The sequence below is a fragment of the Lepisma saccharinum genome, chromosome 22 (assembly GCF_977018435.1).
Source record: "Lepisma saccharinum chromosome 22, izLepSacc3.1, whole genome shotgun sequence".
NCBI lineage: Eukaryota > Metazoa > Arthropoda > Insecta > Zygentoma > Lepismatidae > Lepisma > Lepisma saccharinum.
The window spans coordinates 49,330,439-49,356,525 of record NC_139250.1 but is presented as its reverse complement, the minus strand read 5'-3'; the positions used below and the strand labels follow the sequence as shown (position 1 = coordinate 49,356,525).

Here is a 26,087-nt window from a genome sequence, read left to right as displayed (position 1 = left end):
AAAGGACAAGAGAAAAAGAGGAGAGGAGAAGGAAGAAAAATGAAGGTAAAAGAGCGTGAGATTAAAAAGTCCAACCACATTCTATGGAAGTAATTGTGTTTAGCCTTTTAGGTGAAAGTAAAGTTGGGAAGTGAAAGTCATCTGCTAGAAAGTTCCAAACAACTTTCTAAATAGTCTGGAGGGAGTAATGTTTGTGTATATATATTGCCCTTTTGTTGTATCTGTTTACTTTTGTACTTGATACAGAGTCTGAAGAAGACCTTGCTAGAAGGTTGAAACGTTACGTTAGTTTATGTTTTTAATAAAATAAATTACTGCCTTGGTCAGCATATTTAGTTTTTCATAATCATGGAAACAAGGCTTAATGGTGTTATAATTGGACATTTTCCAAGGCTGATGAGGAAAATTAACAACTGGAAAGACTTGAAGAGGAAAGAAATACACAAAGACGAACAAGAGAAGTTTCTGAGAAAATGTTTGGAGAGAGGCACAGCGCCTAAAGGATTAAAAAATAAGTAAGAAGGGAGTGGTTTGCAACACCAGGAGATGGAGGATATTGGTTCAGAAAATGGAAAAAGAACTGATATGGAATGAAATAAGGGCAAGAAGAAAGGAGATAAAGATAATAAAGGAGAACCTGACAAGAATTGAAAAAGCTATTGAAGATGGTCTCACCATTTTTACGAGAGAATATACATTTCATGAAATGAAAATCTGGCAGGAGAAATTTAGAGAGAAAATAAAAATAAAATTGAAGAGGAAAGGAGAGGGACTAGGATGGAAAGAAGAAAGAGGAGAAGAGGAAGAAGAAGAGGATACCAGAAGAAGAGTTGTGGTGATAGGGAATGTAGACCTAACAAAAGAAGAGGAAGCTTTTTTAAAACTAGGCAGAGGTTTCAAAGTTAGAGAAAGAAATGTAGATTATGAGGAAGTTATATATGACATTGAAGAAGCAGTGTTCCATATAAAAGAAGAACCAGAAAGAGACAAGATTAGAAGAAGAACAGCAGCCATACTGAAGAAAGAAATGGGAAAACAAGGAAAAGTAGATAATTTGAGTCAAAAAGAAAGGGAAGGGATGAAGAAAATCAAAACAAGAAATGATGTGGTGATAGAGCAGGCAGATAAAGGAGGAGCAATTGTGGTGATGGAAAGAGAATGGTACGAGAGGAAGTTTGAAGACCTAAAAGAAAATGGATATGAGGAGATTTGTGGAACAAGTGAAGAACAAACTATAAAAGAAAGAATCATAAAAGACTGTAGGAGGAGTGGTTTCAAGAAATGCATAAAGGAGACAGGAAGACTACCAAGTTTGAAAGGCTTTCCAAAGATACACAAAGAGGAGATAAAGTTAAGACCAGTAATGAACTGCAGAAACAATACTTTGGAACCCTTAGAAAAGAAATTAAAGAAAGTTATTGACGTGTTAGTAACACAGCAAGAAAGCAGAGCAGTTAAGAACAGTGAACAAGTAGTAGACCTCATAAAAGGACTTAAGTTAAATGAGATGAAGACGACAATGTTTAGCTTAGACGTGAAAAGTATGTTCCCGAGCATCAAGAGGGGACACGTTTTGGACATTATTAAAAAGAGAATGGGACAAGAAATTATAGGAGAATGGGATAGTGAAAGGGTAGTGAAGGCGCTGGAAACCATTTGGAATAACGGTTACAGTATAATGGGAGATAAAATAATGTTAATGAGTGAAGGACTAAATATAGGTTCCAGTCTAAGCCCAGCATTGGCTGAATTGGTTATGAATGAATGGGAAAAGAAAGTGATAGAAAAGGGAGGTGACAAAAAGATTTTGTTTTGCAGATATGTGGACGACTGTTTTGGCATATGGAAGGGAACGAAGAGGCAGCTTGACATTTTTGCCAAAGAAATTCAAGATGAAGAAAGAGGGATATTATTGGAACTTGAAATAGAAGAAGAAGACAAGTTAAGCTATCTAGATATATTGATGAAAAGGAAAAGAGGACAAGAAATTGAAACCGCTTGGCATCAGAAGAAGTGTGCAGCAGGAGTATTCTGCCACAAAAGAAGTGATGTAAGTGAGGCGACAAAAATAAATTTTATAAAGAATATGGAGGACAGAATCAAGAAAATATGCATGAAAGAATGTGAAAAAGAAGGCAAAATAAATAGCCTATGGAAACAGCTGGAAAAGAATGGCTATGAGAAGCAGGATAGACTGGACATAAACAGAAAAAGTAAGAAAACGGGCAGGGGAGAATTGGAAGAGAAAGAAAAAGAGGAGAGAAGGTTTGGAATAAGGAGTATGGGGAAGACCACAGAAAAGATATGCAAAGTGCTTAGGAAAGCGGGAATTAAGACTTACAGGAAGGGAGGGAGAAGCATCTTAGGAATAGCGAGGAATGCTAACAAGAAAAAGGAAAACAGAGAAGAAGAAGAGGAAGGGATTATCTACGAAGTAAAATGTAAAGAATGTCAGAGTGTGTACATAGGAGAAACGAAAAAAAGGCTGAAAGACAGGTTGAAACAACATAGGGATGATGTACGACTTAAGAGAGAGAGAAATGCAATATTTAAACACACGAGAGAGACAGGACATGACATAGAGTGGGATGAGGCTAAGCAGATAGGAAGGGAGAAGAGAATGCTAGTTAGAAAATGGAAGGAAGCTAAGGAAATAGAGAAGAAAGGTGAAGAAGACACTATGAACTGGAATGGGGGACTGAAGTTAAACAAAGAATGGAAGAAGATGTTGGAAAGAGTGGAAAGGACAAGAGAAAAAGAGGAGAGGAGAAGGAAGAAAAATGAAGGTAAAAGAGCGTGAGATTAAAAAGTCCAACCACATTCTATGGAAGTAATTGTGTTTAGCCTTTTAGGTGAAAGTAAAGTTGGGAAGTGAAAGTCATCTGCTAGAAAGTTCCAAACAACTTTCTAAATAGTCTGGAGGGAGTAATGTTTGTGTATATATATTGCCCTTTTGTTGTATCTGGTTACTTTTGTACTTGATACAGAGTCTGAAGAAGACCTTGCTAGAAGGTTGAAACGTTACGTTAGTTTATGTTTTTAATAAAATAAATTACTGCCTTGGTCAGCATATTTAGTTTTTCATAATGATGGAAACAAGGCTTAATGGTGTTATAAAAGGCCATTAAGAATTTACAATCTGTATGAGAATGGTGTTTCACCTTGATATTTGTATCTGAAAATTCAGAATCACATACCGGGCATTTTTCTGGATTGTTGAAATCTTCAATCTGTTTCTCTGTTAAAGGCAACATAGGTTTTGATTTTAATAAGGTATTAGATGCTATGTTATGGCATTCATTTTCTATTCTATGTGCAAATTCTTTGATGGCATCTGGTCCCATGTATAAATATTCTTCACTAACAACACCATCCTGTACAACAACATAATAAAAACTAGAAGGTTTATGTAGCTGGTATGATGTAATTGAAGATTCATCAGGATCTGGGCTGCATAATGCAAGGGATTTGAGGTTAGATTCAAAATCACAGACTATATATGCTGGGTGTTCCAACAAGGCTTCAAATTTTTTGAATTTGGCATTTTCACTTGGATTAGGCATAAGCATATGAACAGGTTTATGGTTGCCACAGTATTTTAAATGTTCAATTAACTTGTTTTTAGCAATTTCTGCATTCTGTTCACGAACCCCATTTACCATTTTTTGACCATCAAATGCAGTTAAACATCTTCTACACAACTTAAATATTGTATTAGATTTGTCTAGTTGTTTTCTGACTAAAGCTTCAAGACTGTGTATCCGAGTGTAATGATATGTGTCATCCCCTTCAATTAAGAGCAGATCAATCGGAACAGCAGAATCATCATCAAGTGTACTGATTCTGAGAGGTGCTATCAAGCAATTGCCAAGACCAGTGGAACAAATAAATACATTAATAGATAATTGTTTACCATTGATATCCCTGGCCTTTTTTTCAAATTTATCAATATTCTGAACAGACATTGGATATTCTAAGCCCTCCATGGCATCATCAAAATCATGTTCATGTTGTTTATAATAAGTTATTCTCTGAGGATTTCTTAAAACTGGATACAAAGCAGCTAAAATACACCACAGAAAGCATTTCTCATCATTATTTTCTATGTTAACCACAGCTTTTTTGTTTTTAATATTGGCAGGTAATGGCAGATATGTAGAACCTTGTAATGGGCTGAATTCAGAAATATTAACATAGAGCTTGTGTGGAGATCCGCATAGGCTCCATCCTGACTCTGTTGCTGCAAATTCAGAGTGTTTAATATTTAATTGCTCTATCAAACTGCTTATTATTTTGTCTAAATTTGCATTTGAATATATAGGTACAGTTTCTGTTATGTGGGGCTGTGTAAATTTTGTGCCATTTGGCTTCTTATATTGTGTAAACAATTTGAGGGACAGCTTATAAGAGCCATTTTGTGCATTTAGAATTGCCTGTACATCAGGATTTATACTGTTCAAAAAATTCTTAATGTCACATCTTGGCTCTGATTTAAAACAGTGATCCCTTAATTGGCCATTAAAACTGCTATGAATGGGTTCATAGCGTGGCTGCTTTGCCGGTCTAGCATTAACAGGTGTTTCATGCTTCCTTTTCTGACCAGATGTAGATGGCTGTGAGGGCAATATTGATGACTGTACATAACAAGTACACTTATGCCTTTTGTAATATGCCTTGCTTAATATTTTATGGCATCTCGGACATATTTTTGTAGGCTTTCTGCATTTCTTAGGGTCACAAATATGCCGGTGCCTGGCCCAATTAGAACTAGATATATTTTTATTGCATTGATTGCAATATTTCAATTTTGGCATTTTTATTGTTTATTTATATAAAATTTCTTGGCCCAAAAAACAGAAGTATGGATAATATGCCAAAACAATTATAACAGCAGTTAGTGGCTGAGCTGGTGTTTTATACCCAAACAACAGCAGTAACTAGGCTCTGGTGATCCCCAATATAAAATAATTTTGCTCTATTATGCTGTTGTATAACACACTTTACCTGGTTTCAAACCTCAGCTGTATATCAGCTAGCAGTGAATATTCTCAAAATCTCATGTGTGGGGATATTATTCTGCCACATGTATTTCAATCTCACACATTTTACCAGGGCTCAAACCCGGAGCCTCTTGATTACAAGGCAATAATACCAACACTTTGCCATCATGGAGGCCTACACATTTTACCAGGTTTCAGACCTGGGGGCCTCTTGATTACAAGGCAGCAATACTAGCACTTCTCCATGGAGAGGTCTTAAACCCAGAAGCCTTTGATTATTAAGCATATAAGCCATGGGACTATGTCCACATTCTACTGAGCATCAGAACCCAGGAGTTATAAGCTATATATCAGCTAAATACAGTCAAAATTGGATTTTAACTGTGCAATGAATATTCTCAATATCTCACTCGTGTATATATTATCAGAGCAAGGCAAAACCTGAATTGGATTCAGGCATACATGACAACATGCAAAAGGGTAATGTTCTTATACTAAGAATTTCCTTCTATTATACAGAAATATTAATAGAAGTTTTATGCTCTTCCCGTGAATTGGAGTCAATGGCAGGTCCATACATGCTATCATGCAAAGGGAATTTTCCCTGAAAAGGCACAGAAATATCAATAATGCAATACATTAGTGTGTCAGATAGTTTTGATCGGGAAAATTGATAAATTTCTGAGCTAAGTAATTGCTTACCCCGGGCAATGAAACTGATCAAAGATTAGAAAAAAAGCACGTAACAATTCAATTTGCAACTGCCTTTGTCCAAGATAATCCTATATTGAATTAGATCTATAAATTGTTAGAGCATGAGGATATAAGTATTTTGGCTTAGTTTTAGGTGTAGCCAAAACAATAACAAGAGGGGCATATTTTGACAAGCTTATGGACAACAAACTGAGAGATTCAGCCTTTGCACACATGACCAAATCTGTCTGAGGGGGGTTCTTCATTTGTACACTAGGGCTCAAAATTCTTTAGATTTAAATATGTACACATGGCCGATTGATTCATATAGACATCTTGACATTGTTTTAAGTGTAGCTGTTTAATCATATGAGCTCTTCATTTGTACACTGTATGATTCTTCATTTGTACACTAGGGCTCAAAATTCTTTAGATTTAAATATGTACACACATGGCCGATTGGGGCATATGGGCATCTTGGCATAGTTTTAAGTGTAGAAAAATCGGGCTGTTTAATCATATGAGCTCTTCATTTGTATGATTTTTATGCTCATCCTATAGTAAATACAACTACTACGGTGGTAATTTTACTTTCAATATCTGAAATTCAATCCATTTCACGAACCAGCTGCATTCCAATATAACACCAGAATGTCGGGAGAAGTCTTTAATAACTACTCCGGGTGTTTTTCAATTTTGTCCCCTTGAAGAGTGGTAGGGGTCCATTTGACTACTGTAGATTTTCATTTATGCGAGGTGCAATATCAGCATAATTATGCGGATCCCGTCTCATCCTGTATTTAGCATGCTCCCACTTATCAAAGTTTTCACATTGTTATTTAGGTAGTATTCTTGTAGCGGGAAGGACGTCTTCGATCATGTCGCGTAAAGTAGCAGTTTCTCGTTTTGAAATGTTAGGTATTCTGGAGTGTTCAGTTTGCTGATTATCATATAGGCCTATATTTTTTGTAATCAAAATGTATCACAAACCACCTAAACACTTTGATTATAATACATAAAGCACAGAAAATAATAAAACTGTAAATATGTTCCCATTCTATAATAATTAGAATTTTAAATGCATTTTTATGAGGGTTCAAAATGACCCTTATCCACTGTTGTAGGGGTATCAGATCCTTTGCCGTTCTAGTGTTAAGCAATCTAAAAAATCATGCTACTAGTTCCATTGTATATACAAGTATATATAATTTTATGAGAGACTATACCTTTAGAGTAAGTAAAGTTTTCTTTTCAGAAATGCATTTACCTTCTACTTACCCAGCCAGAGCATCAAAGGAAGGCGATGACGATGGCCTTATCTTCAATGTAATGGCGAACGAAAAGGTGTGGCCTCTACTAAAGGTTCGCAGAACTTCGTTTAAGGTAATTTAACAGGTGGTTTACATGTTTCGTAAATAAGTTAATTTTAGGTTAATTTTCCTTTATTAGTGACCTATTGTGTTGTGTTTCAATAAAATGTCGAATATTTTGAAAACTTTATCTTTTACTTTTAAGTTTCGAGAATTTTAAATGTTATGATCCACCCATTTATTCATATTTCTACTAGTATGCACACAAAAAAGGATACATTTCATTTGCTAGATAGTTATGTGTTTGTTTCGAAGTGAAACGTTCATGGTTCACCCAGTTAAAATTGATGTAGATGCACCATTTTAATGTAGATTCTCACATATGAAATATCAAAAGAAGAAAGAAGTAGTTTTACGATCTTTCGTTGGTATGCAACAAGTGTTGAAACATCTGATTTGAGAGAACAAGAAATGTGTGTAATTGGAATCACTGTGAAGGGAATCTAAAATGTAAGGTATTTGTAGTTCTAATTAATTACTATATAAATAAATAAACAAATACCCTAGAATACTGTGCGAATTAAACTGATTGCTTTGGGAGATGCCCAATCAGTAGAGTATTTACGATTTCTCTCCGGGAGTTAGATTTTCCTTGACATGCAAATTTATATATGTTAGTAGTAAATAATCTACTCTTGCCTTGCGAGTCTAAGTACTTCGAACATTGGTTCTAACTTAATCTTATAATACCATTTACAAATAATTTAGAAATACATAGGCCTCCTTTATACGGAGGCACTTTCCTTAGTATCTTTGCTAGCATAAATGTTTCCAAAAATTTAATGGTTTTTTCTACTAATGGCAAAAAATTCTTTACAATGAACCATTTCTTGTAACAATCCGATTATGGCGATTCCATGGTTACGTGTGTGATTATTGTAACGTAAAAAAAATCTGAGAGTAATTTGCTTTAATTCATATATCTGTGAATAGAATTGCTTACTTTTTATAAATTACTTTGGAGTAAAGACGATATACCTACTGACAATGGAATATTCATCTGTTTCCCATGGAACGTGATTAATGCCTGGAAGTCATGTGTGATATGTTTGACGCCTCTGTGCAGTAAGAAAAAGTCTTGAATTCATTAACAAGCAAACTCCGTAATGTGTCTCTTGGTATCTGACCCAATTTTTTGTCAAATTGTACCAAACAAAATACAGCTTGAATTCCATGTAGGGTCTGTTTTGTTATACGTTTTTCTAATTCTTCTCACAAAATCATGTTTTTCAGTGACGTGTGTGACATATGCTTTGGAACGTGTGTGACTGACAAATTTTGTCAACTCTGATTACACAAATCAATTGAAATACAGCATATGTCAACATAAAATGCTGCATTGACAAGCTGCAAAACACAAAAGAGGTACCTCCCGAACTCCGTGGTGGAGTGATTACGACAGCGCGCTACGATGCCAGAGGACCTAGTTTCCAATTCTGATCTGGTCAAGTGAATTATTTCCCTCCATCCCATGATGAATCCTTTCATCAATTTTATCATATCATCATTCATCGTCATATTCGCAATTAGCCAAACGTGGCAGAAAAGCGAAGTAAAATAAACCAAATCTATCAAGAAATAAATGAGGTACCAACTGTTACGTTTAACAAAATAATTTTAAACTTAATATTTGTACTAATATCCAGGGTGGATAAAAATCATGATCTTTATTTAAATAAATATTTTTGATGATTGTTTTTATTTATATCAGATATATTTGATTTAAATCGATTTTTTTTCTTATTTTTAAGAAATACTTAAAATTGCTGGTATGGTTTTTGGCATATGCTTTTTATAGAAAATATTTTTATGAAAATGTTTCATTAAAAGGAAAAAAAAAATATTTGTAAATATACAGGATTCTTGTTGGGAAACCTGATGGTAAGAGACCTGTAGGAAGGCCAAGACGAAGATGGAGGGACAACGTTGAGATGGACCTAAAGGAAATCGGTAGGGATGGAAAAGAGTATATAGATCTTTCTCAAGATAGGGAAAGATGGAAGGCCTGTGTTGCTGCAGCCATGAACCTTGGGGTTTAAGAAGGCTAGAGAGTTAGTTAGTTAGTTAGTTAGTTAAATGTACATTTTCGGTTTCTCTTACTGTACATATGAACCTATTATGGAAATGTTTGTTGAGTGTGTTAATGAAACTATAATACATAATTTCAGTATTTTTTCTTCCCGTAAAATAAAATAATTCTGGATGTACTCTACAATTGTAACTTAATATTTTTCTTAAAGTCTTTGTAGCTAAATTTTGGTATTTTGTAAACGATAGATTGTAAAATATATACTGTCATACTTATTTACATTTTAATGATAATGATGAGTATCTTGTACATATTTCTGCACAAAATGTTTGCTATTTTTACATATAAAAATTATCAAGATAAATTTAAGTGTGTTTACAGCTTACACCTTTCATTTCCTTTTGTATGAGCTTCATCCCCATCAGTACATACATTTTGTTTCCTTTCTCAGAGCCTAATAAACACCATTAAATGATTACAAGATTATTGAATTTTCACTGAAAGTGATTCTGATATATACAAAATACAAAATCCTTATATACGTTATTCTATAATTTTTTTATTAAGAGTGATTAAAATCAACCTAATTTAAATCAATCCACCTAACTAGTAGCTGAAGTAATTTAATTATGAACTTATTCTTAAATAAGGCTCAACGCCCCTGAGGCCTACCAACTGCTGGCCTCACAAGACCTACCAAGGCGGGAGATCATCCAACCAGTTGCTGGCTGACATGTGGCCAGCACGACGAATTCCCCGTAAATGTTTTACGTTTCTGTTACGTATTTTCGTTACTCATTCGAGACTCCCCAATTTCTTGATAGGTGGCCACTGGTTCCATACACAGTTCAAAGACTCAGGGAGAAAGTTTTGACGCTTCACCCGGAAGACTCGAATATGCGCGCGTCCTGTAGCCGGAACCCAAAGTATTTCGCCCTAGACAATATATTTTTCGTCCTGATTATAATGTTTTTCTATGAACGATTGAAAGCTGCCAATCAACGGTTAATTATTTATAATGAGAAATTAATTATGAAAATTGGTTTAAGATCTGAGATTGCAAAACATTAAGATTTCAGAAGAAGTCTTTGAATAAGAAATTTAGTTTCGAACGGAGGATTCCAATTAAGAATTAAGGTAGTAGTTAAATTCTTCAAAGGATGATTTGAATTAATGAATAGAATATTTGAATGAGAAATTAAGAACTCAGTTTGATTCTTCAAATATCTCTACTGGAGTCGTCAAATGAAGAAGTCAGGATTTAACAGTTTCCTTCACCTAATGTGTTAGATCATTTTCATTATGAATTAGATCAATTTCAGATATACATTTTAACATACGAATACATGAAAACGTTTGTGTATGTGCACCAAAATGCACATGGAAAACTAGGAACAATTGCAATGAATTGTAATTTGGTGGAATTTTTTTTTACAAAATCGCTCTTGATGAAAAATATTGTCACTTACATTACGCACAATGAAGTTCAGATAATGGATCAACCTTCAAATAATGCTCGATAAATTGGAAGTTATTGTAAGTAATAAAAAGGCCTGTTTGTTATTTGGTGAATATTTTTGATTTGAATAGGTTAAAAAAAGGTATTTTATGTGTGGCAAGTTAACCTTCGAAAAATATATAAAAAAAAAACAATTCAGCTGCTAATTCGCTGTATCCTCTGTTAATTTGTATTTCTGAAAATCGGTCTTTAAATTTATTATGCTAAGAATTCTCCCAATTTTACATTTTTTAAAACACTTTTGTTTTAAACAAGCCAACCCTGCTTTTCGGTGTGAAACTCTCGTGGCTCGTGTCGAATGTCGCGTGTCTCTTCGGTATGAAACTCTCGTGTCCAGTGTCGCATGCAGCGTGTCGCATGTCGTGTGTCGCGTCTCTCTTCGGTGTGAAACTCTCGTGTCTCATATCGCGTGTCGCATGCCGCGTGTTGCGTGTCCCTTTGGTGTGAATTCTCCCTTCTCGTCGTTGTACTATATTCGCTCCGCACAGCCAGCAAGACCTTTTGCAGCAAATGAATGACAGCAAAATGCATGTTCTTATTTATAGACTCTCGTACTGCAAAATCTAATTTAGTTATAATTGTCTGGACACACCTCTCCAATTGACCAATGCTGTCTGAAGTAGGCCGGCGAGTGGTATAATATAATTTTGTGCATTTCACAAAAACCTCCAAATTCTTTACATGAAAATGGTAGTCTATTATCACAAACTATGTGATTTGGAAAACCGAATACAGTAAAACTCTATACTAAATAATCTTTCACTTCCTTGAAAGACGTGGAAGAGACTATCTGACAATCTGTCCATTTACTATACGCATCTACTATTATGTTGTAAGTACTATTTCTGCATGAGAAGTCAATATGCATTCTTTCCCATGGATGTTGACAGCTATCCCAAGCGCTGTGTTCTCCTGATGAATTATCCTGTTTCACTGCTGCTCATATTTCACAATTGTTTTGTATGTAGAATAAAGCTTCTTCAAATTGACATCATTTCTATCTCTCTGATTCAACAATTTATAGCAATCTTTTATTTCATGTCTATATATTTTACGATATTTGGATTCTGTTCTAGATTGGTATTACTTATGTAAAAGTTTAAACAGCTTTTAATACTAAGTGCTAAAATTACATGAATAACCTTGACACATTGTGTTCGAGCTCGTATTTTGAAATCCAGCAGAATTTTCACTTGTAAATTGCCTTTTCTAAGTATCATGCATCCTATCTCAGATGAAACGTTGATTTACACTTGTACTTACTTAAGTCGTTTTGTGATCTGTCATCTTCCTTTTTGTAAGAAGTACTTGGCCTATAATGAAAAATGTGATTAACATTAGCCTTCTTGTAATATTCCGTCATGTCGTTCTGTCCATCTGTTTAGCAATTTCGAATGCCTTTTGAAATTTCATTATATTTTTAGAAATTATGTGCTAATTGCTTATGATCTAATACCACTAATTAAAGAATCAAATTAAGCAATTGGCAAAAGGTTGTCATAACTGCACTGCTCACCAATTTCCCTTAGCCTTTTTAGGAAATCTTAAATCTGTTCGTCACCTTCTAGTTTACAGTTTCGTAGTTTCAACGTTTGCACAATTATATTACTGGCTGCACTATAGTAACAAATTACTGGCTGCACTATAGCAAGAAATTAACGTTTATGAAATGTCTTCATATGTATTGACTTCCGGCAGGGCTGGAGCAAACAAATCTCAAATAACCTCATATGGTTGGGATACAATTACAGCAATCAATTTAGGAACGCTTTCCTCTGGTGCGACGTGCTGAATAAGACAATAATTAGCAAATCTTTCTAAATATGCAGAAAATGATCCATTTTGACGATCGTATTTATCAAAAGGTACTACATAAGCCATTTTGATAGACTTGCACAAAAAAATGTAATTATCCAGATTTTCCTTCTCGTCACCACATTGGAAGCTGTCGTGTATGCACACAGACTAATATGCACGCGTTTTATACATACTTCAACTTCAAACATAGACAGACCACTAATTAAAATTAATTAATAGATTTAATGTCAACAGCTTGACCTACAGCTTCCTCAATGAACACTTCCATATTTCAACAAAATCATAAACAGAAGCATAGCAATATTTCACAATTAACAATTACATTTCATTCTTACAATAATAAAAATAAACCACAACAATTACCTATTAAACTTTTGTAAAATCGCGTTTATTTTGCTTATTATATTCTTGCAAGAATAGAGAACAAAATAAATGTTTGAATTCTCTCACCAGTTGTGTTTATTTTATTATATATATATAAAAGAAGGAAACAATAAAATACCGCGTGAGGCACCTAAAAGTACCACCTGAAATAGCGAAGAAACCAGAAACAGTAGCGATGTGAGGTTTGCGGGAAACAATAATATCAAATGGGGCTCGTAAATCGGAGGTATGGGGTGGGTCGAAAAATATCGACAAATGGGGCATCTGGAGCAAAGTCATATTTTTTAAATGGAACGATATACAATAACATGCATAATATAAAAGAGCACACGCAGAGAAACACAACGCCGTTGGTCTCATGCATCTACTGAACATAGGAACGAAGATATGGCCATGTGAAAATATGTAAACAAACTAACAAGTGGCCCACTTGACCGTCAGTACCACGGCATGTGAGACTTCTCAGGTACCTGACAGAACTGCCTTTACGCAGAGCAAGTTTTGATAGCAGGTCCACGAGATCGTGTTTGTTCATAGCAAGCAGTCGTAGTGGTAAGAGAGAAGATTATGGTGTTCACAAACACAGAAAAAGCGGACATGATCCTGATTTATGGGGAATGTCGAAAGAATGCCTCAGAAGCCTACCGTGTGTACGCAGAGAGATATCCGTACAGACGACAGCCATCTCGACGTCTGTTTGGTAAGTTATTTATTAAATTAAGATACACCGGAAGTTTAACACCACGAGCACGTGTGCGGAACAAGCCAACTACAGGTGAGGCAGGTGCAACAAATGTTCTCGCCGCTGTTGCTGTGAATCCGCACGTTAGCTCCCGTGAAATTGCCAGGGATGCTGGGATGAGTCAGCGAAGTGTATTGCGCATTCTGCACACACACAAGTTTCACCCATATCATATCTCCCTCCATCAGCAACTTCACGGGAACGATTTTGTGGACCGTGTTCGGTTTTGCACATGGATGTTACGACACGACACACCCGATTTGTCACGTATCCTCTTCACTGACGAGGCAACTTTTACCAATCATGGAAATGTCAACCTAAGGAACATGCACTATTGGTCGGTGACAAATCCACACTGGCTTCGCCAAGTGGAACGCCAGCGCCCATGGAGTCTGAACGTGTGGTGTGGTATAGTGGGTGAACATCTCATTGGCCCTTTTTTATACAAGGGACACTGAATGCTGACCGATACATACAGTTTTTACAACATGAACTGCCTGTACTATTGGAGGACATACCACTTCAGACAAGGAGGGACATGTGGTACCAACATGACGGGTGCCCAGCTCACAGTGCAAGACGCGCTACAGCATGTGTGGAAAATACATTTCCAAATCGTTGGATTGGACGTGTAGGGCCTGTCAAATGGCCGGCTCGTTCCCCAGATTTGTCACCGTTAGACTTTTTCCTGTGGGGAAAGCTGAAGGACATTGTCTACCGGGATGTGCCAACAACTCCAGAGGATATGCAACACCGCATTACTGCGGCCTGTAGGGACATTCCCTACGAGATGCTACATTCTGTGCAACGATCTTTGCGTGGGCGCCTCGTTGCCTGTATCGCAGCTGACGGCCACCACTTTGAACACAAACTCTTACAGGTTTTCGCTTCTAACGCAGTGGTTCTTCGACATACTGTCATGTTCATTTTCATTATGCTGTAACACTGTCAAATACATGGTGCTGACGATGTCTAATGTATTTTTTCTTCTTTTAACACGTTCTGTCTTCATCTTGTCCAATGGCTTCCGACATCTCATAATTGTACATGCCGTGGTACTGACGGTCAAGTGGGCCACTTGTTAGTTTGTTTACATATTTTCACATGGCCATATCTTCGTTCCTATGTGCAGTAGATGCATGAGACCAACGGCGTTGTGCTTCTCTGCCTGTGCTCTTTTATATTATGCATGTTATTGTATATCGTTCCATTTAAAAAATATGACTTTGCTCCAGATGCCCCATTTGTCGATATTTTTCGACCCACACCATACCTCCGATTTACGAGCCCCATTTGATATTATTGTTTCCCGCAAACCTCACATCGCTACTGCTTCTGGGTTCTTCGCTAATTCAGGTGGTACTTTTAGGTGCCTCATGCGGTATAACAAAATTAATATTCAAATACGATGAAATAATCCCAATATACCTAAATGTTCAAGGGTGATCATTTTGACCGCGCGCGATCTCCCGGATTAAAGACCATCATGTGTATTATAGACCGCGAGAAACAAACTTATATTTTGAAACATGAAGTTTGGTGCAAGATATCGTTGCGAATAGGTAATATTAGTTTAGACAAGATGTTTTCACATTGTATTAGTTTGCTGCTAAATAAAATGTCCGATTTATATAAAATAAGAAATATATAATAACAAATCCTCAATTTAATGATCACCTCTCAAGAAATTCTTCACTTTAACCATGGCGTTATTTTTAGACCACTTTGCTTGTGGATATCAGGACGCAAAGCACGAGTTTATCTGTAAAATATTGATATATTTAAAAAGCATCATATGTTTCATGGACTGAAATGAAAAAAGGTAACTAAAATCAGCCAATCTGCTTGTTGCTGAGAAACAAAGATTGATCTAATGTTAATTGTTGATATCTAGAAAATTGCCAAATTGAAAATTATGATTTGATCTGAAGTTGAAGATCTGTACTTTCTTGCAAAGGGTATCATTCTGATTGTCTAGCACAATCGTCTGTGGGAGAAAATTATTTATACAAAAATAACTAATAATTATTACTGGAAATTCTTCGAAGCAACAAAACTTCCAGTGGCACAACTTGTATGTCCTTTATATTAACTAGTTTGTTTCATAGAAGTTCTTCAATGAACAACTTGAAGTTATGAAATATTTATCATCTTTTGTATACTTATTTGTACTTTATTTACAGGTAGTTGTACACAATCCTGTAGAATTACCAAACGTGCTAGATGATGCAATCCAGTTGGCAGAGAATCATTCTCTGAGAATAGCTGTCTCACTCTCTCTAGTGTCCACTCACCCTCTCCTGAAAAGCTACTCTCCCAAGGAGAGGGGCTGCGTGTTCCCAGATGAAGTCAGGCTCTCCTATTTCATGTCTTACACACAGAGCAACTGCCACATGGAATGCTTGGAGGAGATATCTCAGAGGGAGTGCGGTTGCGTTGGAATTTTTATACCTAGTGAGTATATTAACCTGTAGTTTTATTACAATTGCTTACCTTTACAATTTTAATTATTTACCAGATTGTTCCGACATTTTTGCAAGACCATAAATTTTAAATCGAATGGAATAAAGAAAGGTGAACCAAATTTCATGTGATATTCTGAAGTCTGCATAGAAGTACTTTCTTTTTAATTAAATATTGGTGCAAGAGAGGTTTATGTTTTGTTGTATTGTTAATACATTAATAATTTATATTACGAGTATGCTCTGTCACCTGTTCCTACTGTTTACCATTCATGCTCGTCGCCGAATAAAGTGTGAAATACCAAGTCATACAGGATAAGTAAAGTTAATTGTAAAATAACATGCATGACGTTTGGCATTAGCATAAAGGTGTTATACAAATGATTGCGCTGCGGGGGACCCGGGTTAGAATTCCTTTCGGGCTTGGTTGCTTGTGAATGTCCATTCATCAATTTCATCATTTCATCACTCATCCCCATCTTCGCAAATTAGCCAAGAGGCAAAAACGCGAAGTAAAATAAACTAAATCATTCAATCAATCAGTATGAAATGATAGTCACTACTTACCGTTCTACAATAATAAAATAGCTCCTTGAAACGAAAATTAATCATCTCCTAATGATCTATCAATATGCGAATACACTGGACAGAACTAACAATTAAGATACCACTGATGTTATCAAGGAATAACTAGAGTATTAATGCATCCACAAAATTTACTAAACTTTCTGATATTTTCCCGTAGAGTTTTTCACCTGAAGGATGCAAAATGGTGTAAAGTGCCGACGCACCCTAAACTTTTAATTAAATCAATCAAATTTGTCATGATTTTAATTATTCACGCAGGTTTATTGCATAATTATATGATTAAAAGTAGATATCATATCAAAGAAAATTGCTGTAATAAATATTGAATAATATTTGAAAAACTAATATATTTCATGCTTAGCACGTTTAACGTCTTTTCAACACAATTCTTTACATTCTCTTAACTCCTTGTCTTCCCGTTTTACCAAATCCCGCTTCCCCGAATAAACCAGAGGCGCAATATATCAGATTTCCCACCTAAGTAAATTTTTCGTCGAAAGGGGAATCCTCTTAGCTAGTGGAAAGACGTATATATAGTTTTTGTGGATCTGGAGAGAGCACAGGATAGACTGAATTGAAGGAAACTTACAGAGAAAATGAAAGGATTCGTGTAGATTTGAAAGCAATCTGTACATGAAACAAGAGATAAACTGAGAATAGGAGAAGAAATGACGAATGGAAGTGAAATTGGGGGACAACGAATCTGTCAAATCACCCACAATATTCAACATCTACTTAGAATAATTAGTAAAAAAGAATAAGAACAACTCTCCAAGAATACGGCATGGGGGAAGGAGGATAATAGGAAGATAATGAATCAATTGTAAAAGATTTGCTGATGGCTTTGGTTTACTAGCAGAACACAGAGGGAGGATATGGTTATTTGGAAGAAACAAAGGGAAATTAATATGATAATTCTAAACCAAAGTAATGAAAAAATTTAGCCAGGATGAATCGAAAGCATTGACATGAGCTGCAGTCAGGAAGAAAAGTTGAGAATAGGAGTGGCAAAATAATTCTTTAATAAAATAAGAAGTGTAGATCTTCGCGCGCGCCTGTGTGTGTTTGTAGAATGTTGTGTTATATAGTGCAGAGCGTGAGCACTATGTGAAGAAATGAAGAAGAGCGACTAGAAGCTTTTAAAATGTGACGACGAATGTAGCATGTGAAATGGATAGACGAGGCAGGAAATGAAAGTATGTTGGATGGAGTTGATGCAAGAAGAGCAATGCTGAAGGTGTTGAAGAAAAGGTAAAGGCATTGGTTTGGTAACTGAATTAGAAGGAACTGCTTACTAAAATACTACTTATGATTCACATCCTTAGTCAATGAATATGTACACTTCTCTAAATGTTATCTGACCGCCCTGAAAGATTTCTAAGTCCAGAAATCTTAAATTTGGCAACACGGCTCTTGATTGAGCACCCGCAGAGAAAAGACAACTGTTCTACAGGCCCTTCTACTAGGCCACAAACACTGTGTTGAAAGATTACAATTTTTGTTCATAACATGAAGTCAGAAACTTGATTCACCTAACATATTAATAGAGAAGAAAACGGAAAACGTAAGTATGACGAAAAATGTTAAAGAATACCTGCGATTCGACATGTTAAAATTGGAATCAGAGAAACTGTTGTAAGGTTGGAAACACAGCACTTGTTTCTTTTTCACCTGGTGGAAATTGCTGTCAAGTTTCAACACAAAGGGTTTACGCATAATGAATATAACAATTCGCAATGCGCAATTTTCCAGGGAAAATGTGTTCGTCAAATAGAAACAAAGCAGCTTGAGCAGTCACCAATGTGTTTCAAGACGTCTTCTGTTAGTAATGTTGTAGACCATTTTTTAGACTACTGGCGTCAGAATTTTCTTTCTTCTAAGGAATGAAGGTTCACGGGATCAAATCCAAAGCTTTCGAATGTTATTTTCTTTGTAAGTATTTCATTAAGATTCCTTGAGTATGGAATTTAGCAATGAAGTTGAAAAAATTTATTTGAAAATGTTCCAAATTATTAATTCAGTGTAGAATTCCACGAATGTTTCCATTTGCACAAAGTATTTATTTCTTCCCTTCTATTTGGCATTAATAATATATAATTCAGACATGAGATTAATTTCAAAGCACTAACTTTCCTCGCGATCTAGGCATGGTAGATGTAAAAATTCTGCAATTAGTTTGAAACTAATTTGAATAACGTATTCATTATTATGATGATGATTCACTCTAAGCAATTTTATTATATTCCTGAAAAAACGCAATAGGAACTTTCATCAACTTGGATGGAAAAATACCCAAACTGTTGTCATAATCCAACATAAAGTATTTGGTCAAACAAAGAATGTGTTGACCAGGTTCGGAAGTTGAAGAAAAATCATCTTTTCTGATCCTTCAAATCAATGCTAAACCTATTATCGGTCCGTTTCCCTTCAGCTAGAGTCAAAACACATTACTTTTATTCGCCCCCTTTTTTTACATTTTTTAACCTTTCTTTCGTTTTCCGATGGTATTACAGTTGGATCCCATCGCCACTGTTTTTCTCGCTTTCATGACCGGAGTTCGCTAATTCTTCCTTTTCAAGTAGCTTCCCAATTGTCCTCACGACGCTAGGTCAACGCCGAAATTTTGGAAGCACCCACCGGGAATCAAACCAGGGAACGCCTGCACCATAGGCGAGAGCACTAATCACTTACTTTTTTAATGGAATACCCCTATGCTGTAGTATCCCCCGACAAACACAAATATCATGTCCTAACGGGGATTGGAACCCGGGACCCCTGCCGGCGTAGTGCGTTCTGCTAGCAACTCCGCCACTTAAGCTGACAAAGCACTTGGCTACGAGATGGGGGGGGGGCTATATTTTTCTCAGTCCCTGAAATTTTCAAGGGTATGGAAAATGTACTTCCTTCAAAATATTTGTCTCATGGGCATTCGGCGACAGGTGAATCGGCGACATGGGATTAAGCCTTTACCATAAGCTGTCATATGTACAGGGGATATCACTTGAAATGATATTATTAACATAACAGTGATCAAACTATCATTGTCTTGCAAACAGAGAGACGTAACTCCAATTTATAAAATTTACAGGAGGCTACGCTTATTCTTAGGAACATGCCTAACTCTTGAAATGGAGTCAGTGAATTTGAGATACGTGAGTAAATATTCTTGTTAAGTATTAGAAAGTTCCCATATGTCGTTTTCTCTCCCAAAAAGAGCTCTTGAGAGCAGTGTATGTAAAGAAAACTGAAAACTGAATGTTTTCAGTTACTTTTTTCTGGTTCTCATCCGACGAAATATGAAACAAGAATGAATTGTACGTTCATAATCCGATATTCTACATTTCGAGCAATTCGATGTACAGTCACGTTAGAAAAATCTGTCCCATTGAATTTTTCTAAGTCCAACGTCTTACGAAATTATGTTGGTAGCTCTGAAACAAGGATGTGTTGTGAAATATACGATCCTCCAATCAGAGCGAAGTTCGATTCAGAGGAGCAGGAGGCGTGAATCATGGTCTTGTCCATAGGAAGTTCAACCAATGCAGTATTTTCAATCATGAGATAACGTCCCCATTGGTTAAAATTGTTTCAATAACGCGAATCAGCAGAAAGATTGCACAAAAGATTACTTTGTCGCTTTAATTGCCTTTAATCGTTTCAAATTAGTATTAAATTGTCCCAATTATAATTCACGAACTTAATATATGTATTCATGTATGTGTTCGACAATCATATATCGCTCATTAGAACAATTTTCGCATTGTTTTCACTACGTGAGATGACATTTCATTTACATCTACGATAAAATAGTGGTTCGGGTGTAATAACAGTTTTCATTAATTAATTTGGAAATGCATTTTTATTTGTTGAGTTATTGATTAGGTAATTTCGTTATTTTTCGCGGAAAGAAGAACCCACAGCTGAAAGGAAATACACAAATTGCATTATTGAGGTCAGTAGTTAGTTTTAACATCACTTTTTGCAACAATCAAAAACAATTATATCAATAATGATTATCTTATAAATACCATATTTAATGTAAATTTGTTTTAGAAATGGGAGCGGGGAGCCGTTTGTTTAAGTTCAGTGCAGGATAACAAGTGGAGACTCATGGTGGTTCGTATATTACTTTAAACTGTAGGTCCAGGCCCGATGAGCCTATCTGTGCATATAGTGGACTTAGAATTCAGTAGGAAAATAACGTCGATCTAGTATTTTCGATTTTAGATGCGTTGAGAATACTAAAATTAACAATTCTTATAATAAGAAACCTGTTCTCATATTACCATTTTGAAAGAGAGAGAGTTAATTGTATAATCTTTCGTTGTTAATTTCAAAGAAGACTAATTCAAATAGTAACAATGGGAACGAATAACCTTACTAAATTTTTTTGCCACCGTGGGGAATTGAACCTACGACCATTAGAGTGACAACCCAGTGCGATAACCACTACCCAACGAATTCGTTCCTTCAAACGGCATGATTATGAGTTAAGACCAATTTGTTCAATGTGAATAATATCATTCCCACCCGCCTCTTTATAAACAACACACCCAAACGCTCCTTTGTAGTAGGTGGTATGAATGTCACAAGACATTTAAGCAAAATCTACTCTATTTACGACGCAATTGGTTTACATGGAGAGTCTACAGCTTCGAAAATTGAGGATGTGACGTGGCTTGTTTTAGTGGTAGGGTAGATATTTGCATGTCAAGGTTCTAGCGTGCACTAGCTAGTAATTTCCGAGAAAGAAACTTAATTTTTTTAAAGATCGTAATGTGGTTCGGTGATATGCTATCAGTATCACACGCCGAAGATTATCGGTTTGACTTTTGTTCGATTACCCCTATTATTATTATATAGAGCAACTACGTATTGTATTTAATTAATGATTTAAAGAAATAAAAATGTTATCTATTTTTTTAAAAAATAACACCTCTTTGTAATGATTTTTCAATGTTATTTTTGAAAAAAAAATTCAGAATTTGTTTTTGAATTTCTCATCATTTTACAAATATTTGCATAAAAATTATCCACGTGTTATATTCGACGAAATGTCATGTATAGTGAGAGTTATACATTTTTATTTTAGGGAAAAATATCAAGAAGCAAAACAAATAAATACTATTGACATCATTTTCTGAATAGTTTTTTTTCACATTATTTTTTGTTCACCATTCATAGTTGTATTCTTGTGAAAGCATGAAAAACAGTATTTCTCTACATTTTGCAAATAAATTAATATACGAATTTTCGTAATACGTAATATGCAATAAATAATTTTTCGGTTTAATAAAGAATAAAAATTGCAGGGATAACCGAACGGGGAATCGAACACAGAATTTTACATCCCATAAAATGCCTTGTAGAATTTGCAATGAAGTGATGTAGATTCAAGTAATAAAATGTCTTGCAAAATCGCACGTTATAAGATTGTTCAAATATATTAACTCAAATCAATGTGTCTATAATTTATTATACTGTCATCCATTCGGCACATCTCGTTACAAAATCTCACCATATCACCATTCACTAATTAATCGCGTTTAATATTCATCCACTTCACAGTTCAATGTGCAACAATAGTTTCGACTCATATCACGTGAGACGTAAACTCAATTCAATTCTCTCATTGTATGTAACTTGTATGTTGAGGTCATGTAGAAATATCAATATATAAGCTAAATTTGACGCTACAATCGCTTGATCAACTCTTGCGTCTCGCTGCCAGACATTCTACGTTCCTGTTTGCTCCAAGTCGCTTCTGCATTTCATTATCATTGTTTTAACCTCTGTTTCATTCTCATCGTCGTTATAAACCTACGTAATTTCTACTGTTTACAGTAGATAGAATCTACTGTTATCAATTATAGTACTCTACTGTGTCTCTCGGAAATCTACTCAAAATCAATGATTTCCTACTGAACACTTTCAGTACGCCTAATGTGTTATTACAGTTGAGGAACTACAAGTGAAACATTCTCTTCAGTACTACATGTAATGTTGCATGTAGTGTGTTTGAATTTCAATTTCAATTCAAAATTTTTGGTGCTTCAGCACTTAGGCTATTTTGCACCTGTCACTTTATACGGATTCCAGCCCCTTACCAGAACTAAAATAACATATCTGTAACGTCGTGTTGTAACTAAAATATTAAAATATTCTGAATTCGGTTAAAAGCTGAGACTGTAAAGAGGCACTAAGCACCCACAAGGACCAAACACAGGACAACACAGAAAATTATACTGGCCATGGGGCCAGTCGCCAGACCCTCGTTCGTCTGCAAACTGAAGTCCAGGGTGTACTACGTTGAAGCAACAATTGGGTGTACTTCGTGGAAGGTCATCCCTTACACCCTTGTAGTGTGTTTAGCTCAGTATGATAGCTGTAAATATAACTTTTTATTCCTCCTGATTAACAATTTGTTTTTATATCTATTTAAAATCTAAACCAACCTCACTTCCATGTAGTACACCCTGAACTGCATTTTACAGACTAACGAGGCTCTGGTGACTGGACCTACTGTTAGTATAATCTTCGTAGGACTGTGTGTGTGTTGTCCTGTATTTTGTTCTTTTTTGTGCAGGACTGTCCCTTACAGGCTCAGCTTTGAACCCAGGTAAGAATATTTTAGTTTTCACACACGCTTTTATTTTTGTTATGATAAGGAGTTGGGCCCCGTATAGCGTTACGGGTGCATAATACCCTAAGTTTTGATGCACACAAATTGTAAGTCAAAATTAAAAAATCTTAACATAGATGTTTCAAAACACCTACTGGTTTACTGAAACCGTTACAGTAGAGAAACTGCAAGTGAAAATAATATATTCACTATAGTAGAATAGAATAGAATATAATGGTATTTATTAAGCAGGCGTGTTTCGGCCTCATGGGCCGTTCTTACAACCAACCCTTGTCAAAGATACAATAAATGAATAAAAACAAAAGGAAAGAAAAAACACAGTGATCATGATAATACAATAAAGATAATATAAAGATTATACAATGATAAAATAATACATTGAATAGATTAGTATAATACATTGAATAGATTAGTATATATACTGTTGAGTAAAGATAAGTAATAAGTCTTCGGTAGTTCAATGTGTGTGCGGGGGGGGGGGGGTATGTTAGGTATGCATTATATGATGTATAAGTGCAGGTGCAATTGTTAACATATGAAGGTTAATGAAGTTGTTGGGACAATAGTAAGTTCTTCACATTTTTCTTAAAACTTTGATGGCAAATAATGTTAGTCAATGGTGCAGGCAGTTTGTTCCATTTCCTGATCCCTGTAACAATGAAGCACTTGTTATATGTGGCGGTTTTATGTTTGGGGATTTTTATATTATGCTTCTTGCGGATATTATGTTCGGCTGATGTTCTACGAGAACAGATCTTATTGGATAAGTATTTTGGGTAGCCACTCTTAAGAATTTTGTGCATGTTTAGCTAAGAAAGTTTCTTTAAATAGGGGGATACATGTTCCTTTCTGTTTAGGTTAAATATGAAACGTATACAACAATTCTGAATTTTTTGAAGTTTATAGTTTAGCCCTGGGATATATTACTGTACACAGGAGCGCAATAGTCTAATGTGGATAGGACGAGTGCTTTCATAAGACAATCTTTAACATTAGCGTCCAGAGTATGTTTTAAATGATACAAAGATTTAAGTTTCCCCATAGAGTTTTTCTCAATAAATTCGACTTGTGGCTCCAAATTTAAGTGTCTATCGAACACAATTCCCAAGTTTTTGCTTGTATCCACTTTGCTTAGCGGTATACTGCCAAGAGTTGGAGGAGAAGGTGCGTTTTTGTGAAGTTTCTTAAGGGTACCACGAGTTCCTATGGTCATGAAGCAAGATTTTGATGGATTTAGTTGAAGAGAGTTTCTCCGTAACCAGTTTGTTATAGCATCAAGGTCGAATTGAAGTTTGGTCATCGCATTATTAAATAGTTTTCTGTATTACACTGAATATAGATTTGCGAATCGTCAGCATACTGATGGTAGTGGCAATATTGGACAGCGCGGTCGAAATCAGCTACGTAAATCATGTATAGTAGTGGACCCAATATACTTCCTTAAGGGACGCCTTGTTGAACAACTAACCATTTAGAGTATGTGACTTCCGGTTCCCGATATTTCACACGTTGTTTCCTGTTGCCTAGATATAATCGAAACCAATTTAACGCGTTTCTCGTAACGCCATAGTGATACAGTTTGGCCAATAGCAATTCATGATTGATCGAGTCGAACGCTCTTGAATAGTCCAACAAGACTAAAAGTGTAACTTCATTTTCATCTATTCCTTTACTTACATTGTCTACGATATCTACCAGCGCAGTGCAAGTACTATGCATTTTTCTGAAACCAGATTGAAAGTGTGGTAGGAAACCTTGAATATGTGAAAGTATTTGTTCATAATTACTTTTTCAAGTATTTTGGACATTGTGGATAGAATGCTAATAGGTCGTAGATCTTTTATTTCTGTGGGGTTGGATTTTTTAGGTATAGGCGTTAATTCGCATTTTTTCCACTCTTGAGGGAACCAACCTTTGGAAAGGGAAAGATTAATAATGTGCGTAAGAGCTTCTAAGCAAAAGGGGATGCAATACTGTAAAATAGTTAGGTTTATGCCATCATAACCGCACGCTTTTGATTTCATTTTGTTAAAAATTTTACGTACTTGTTCGCTACTTACTGGGGTAAAAAAGAACGTGTCATTGTTGGGTTGCTCAAGATACGTGTTGGTTTCATCAATCACCGCTGCATTGTTATCTGAGGGTGCACTCGGCTTAACAAAGAACTCGTTTACCGCATTCGGCCGAAATGTATCTGAGGAGAGCGCATTACTCTTTTTATTTGGTAAAAGTCCCTGGCTTCTGAGGTTAGACCATAAATTTTTTGCATTTTTTACATTCATATTTACCGTTTCGTTATAGTGCTTAAATTTTGCGTTTCTGACTGCTTTTTTGGCTCTGTTTCTGAAGTATTTGTACGATAGGAGAGCGTCTGGGTCTCCTGTATTTACATATCTCAGATGAAAGAAGTCGCGCAACTTCCAGAATTCCCTTACTTGATTTGAAATCCAGGGGGCGGGAGATTTGGTTACACGAATTTTTCACTGGGGGGCGTGCTTATCTATTAATCTGATAATGTTATCATTCAAGGCCTCCACCGCTGCATCTACGTCCTCATTTCTTTCGATTTTGCACCATTCCACATTTTCCGCGTCTTTACGAAACTTGTCCAAGTCCATGGTTTTGAAATTTCTAATTTTGATAATTTTTTTAGGTTGCTTTGGTGTGTACAGGTCAAATATGGAGTATGTTATATGGTGATCTGTGATTCCAGGTAACTCGCTCTGCCCAATTTGCTTTACAATTAAATCTTGTGAACAAACGATTAAATCAATTAATGACTTTGACGTCGCTGTCACTCTGGTTGGCTTTTGAATTAATTGTTTCCCGTGAACTTCCT

At 35.7% G+C, this 26,087-nt stretch overlaps 1 protein-coding gene across 1 annotated transcript in view; it reads left to right on the top strand.

The window, feature by feature from the left end:
• The window catches only part of LOC146004755 (uncharacterized), a 393,261-nt gene that overhangs the window by 325,810 nt on the left and 41,364 nt on the right, over positions 1-26,087 (top strand). The window contains exons 12-13 of the mRNA XM_083143730.1: positions 6,949-7,076; positions 15,739-16,009. Of these exons, the coding sequence (XP_082999856.1) occupies positions 6,949-7,076; positions 15,739-16,009 (399 nt within the window). The remainder of the gene's footprint in view (positions 1-6,948; positions 7,077-15,738; positions 16,010-26,087) is intronic.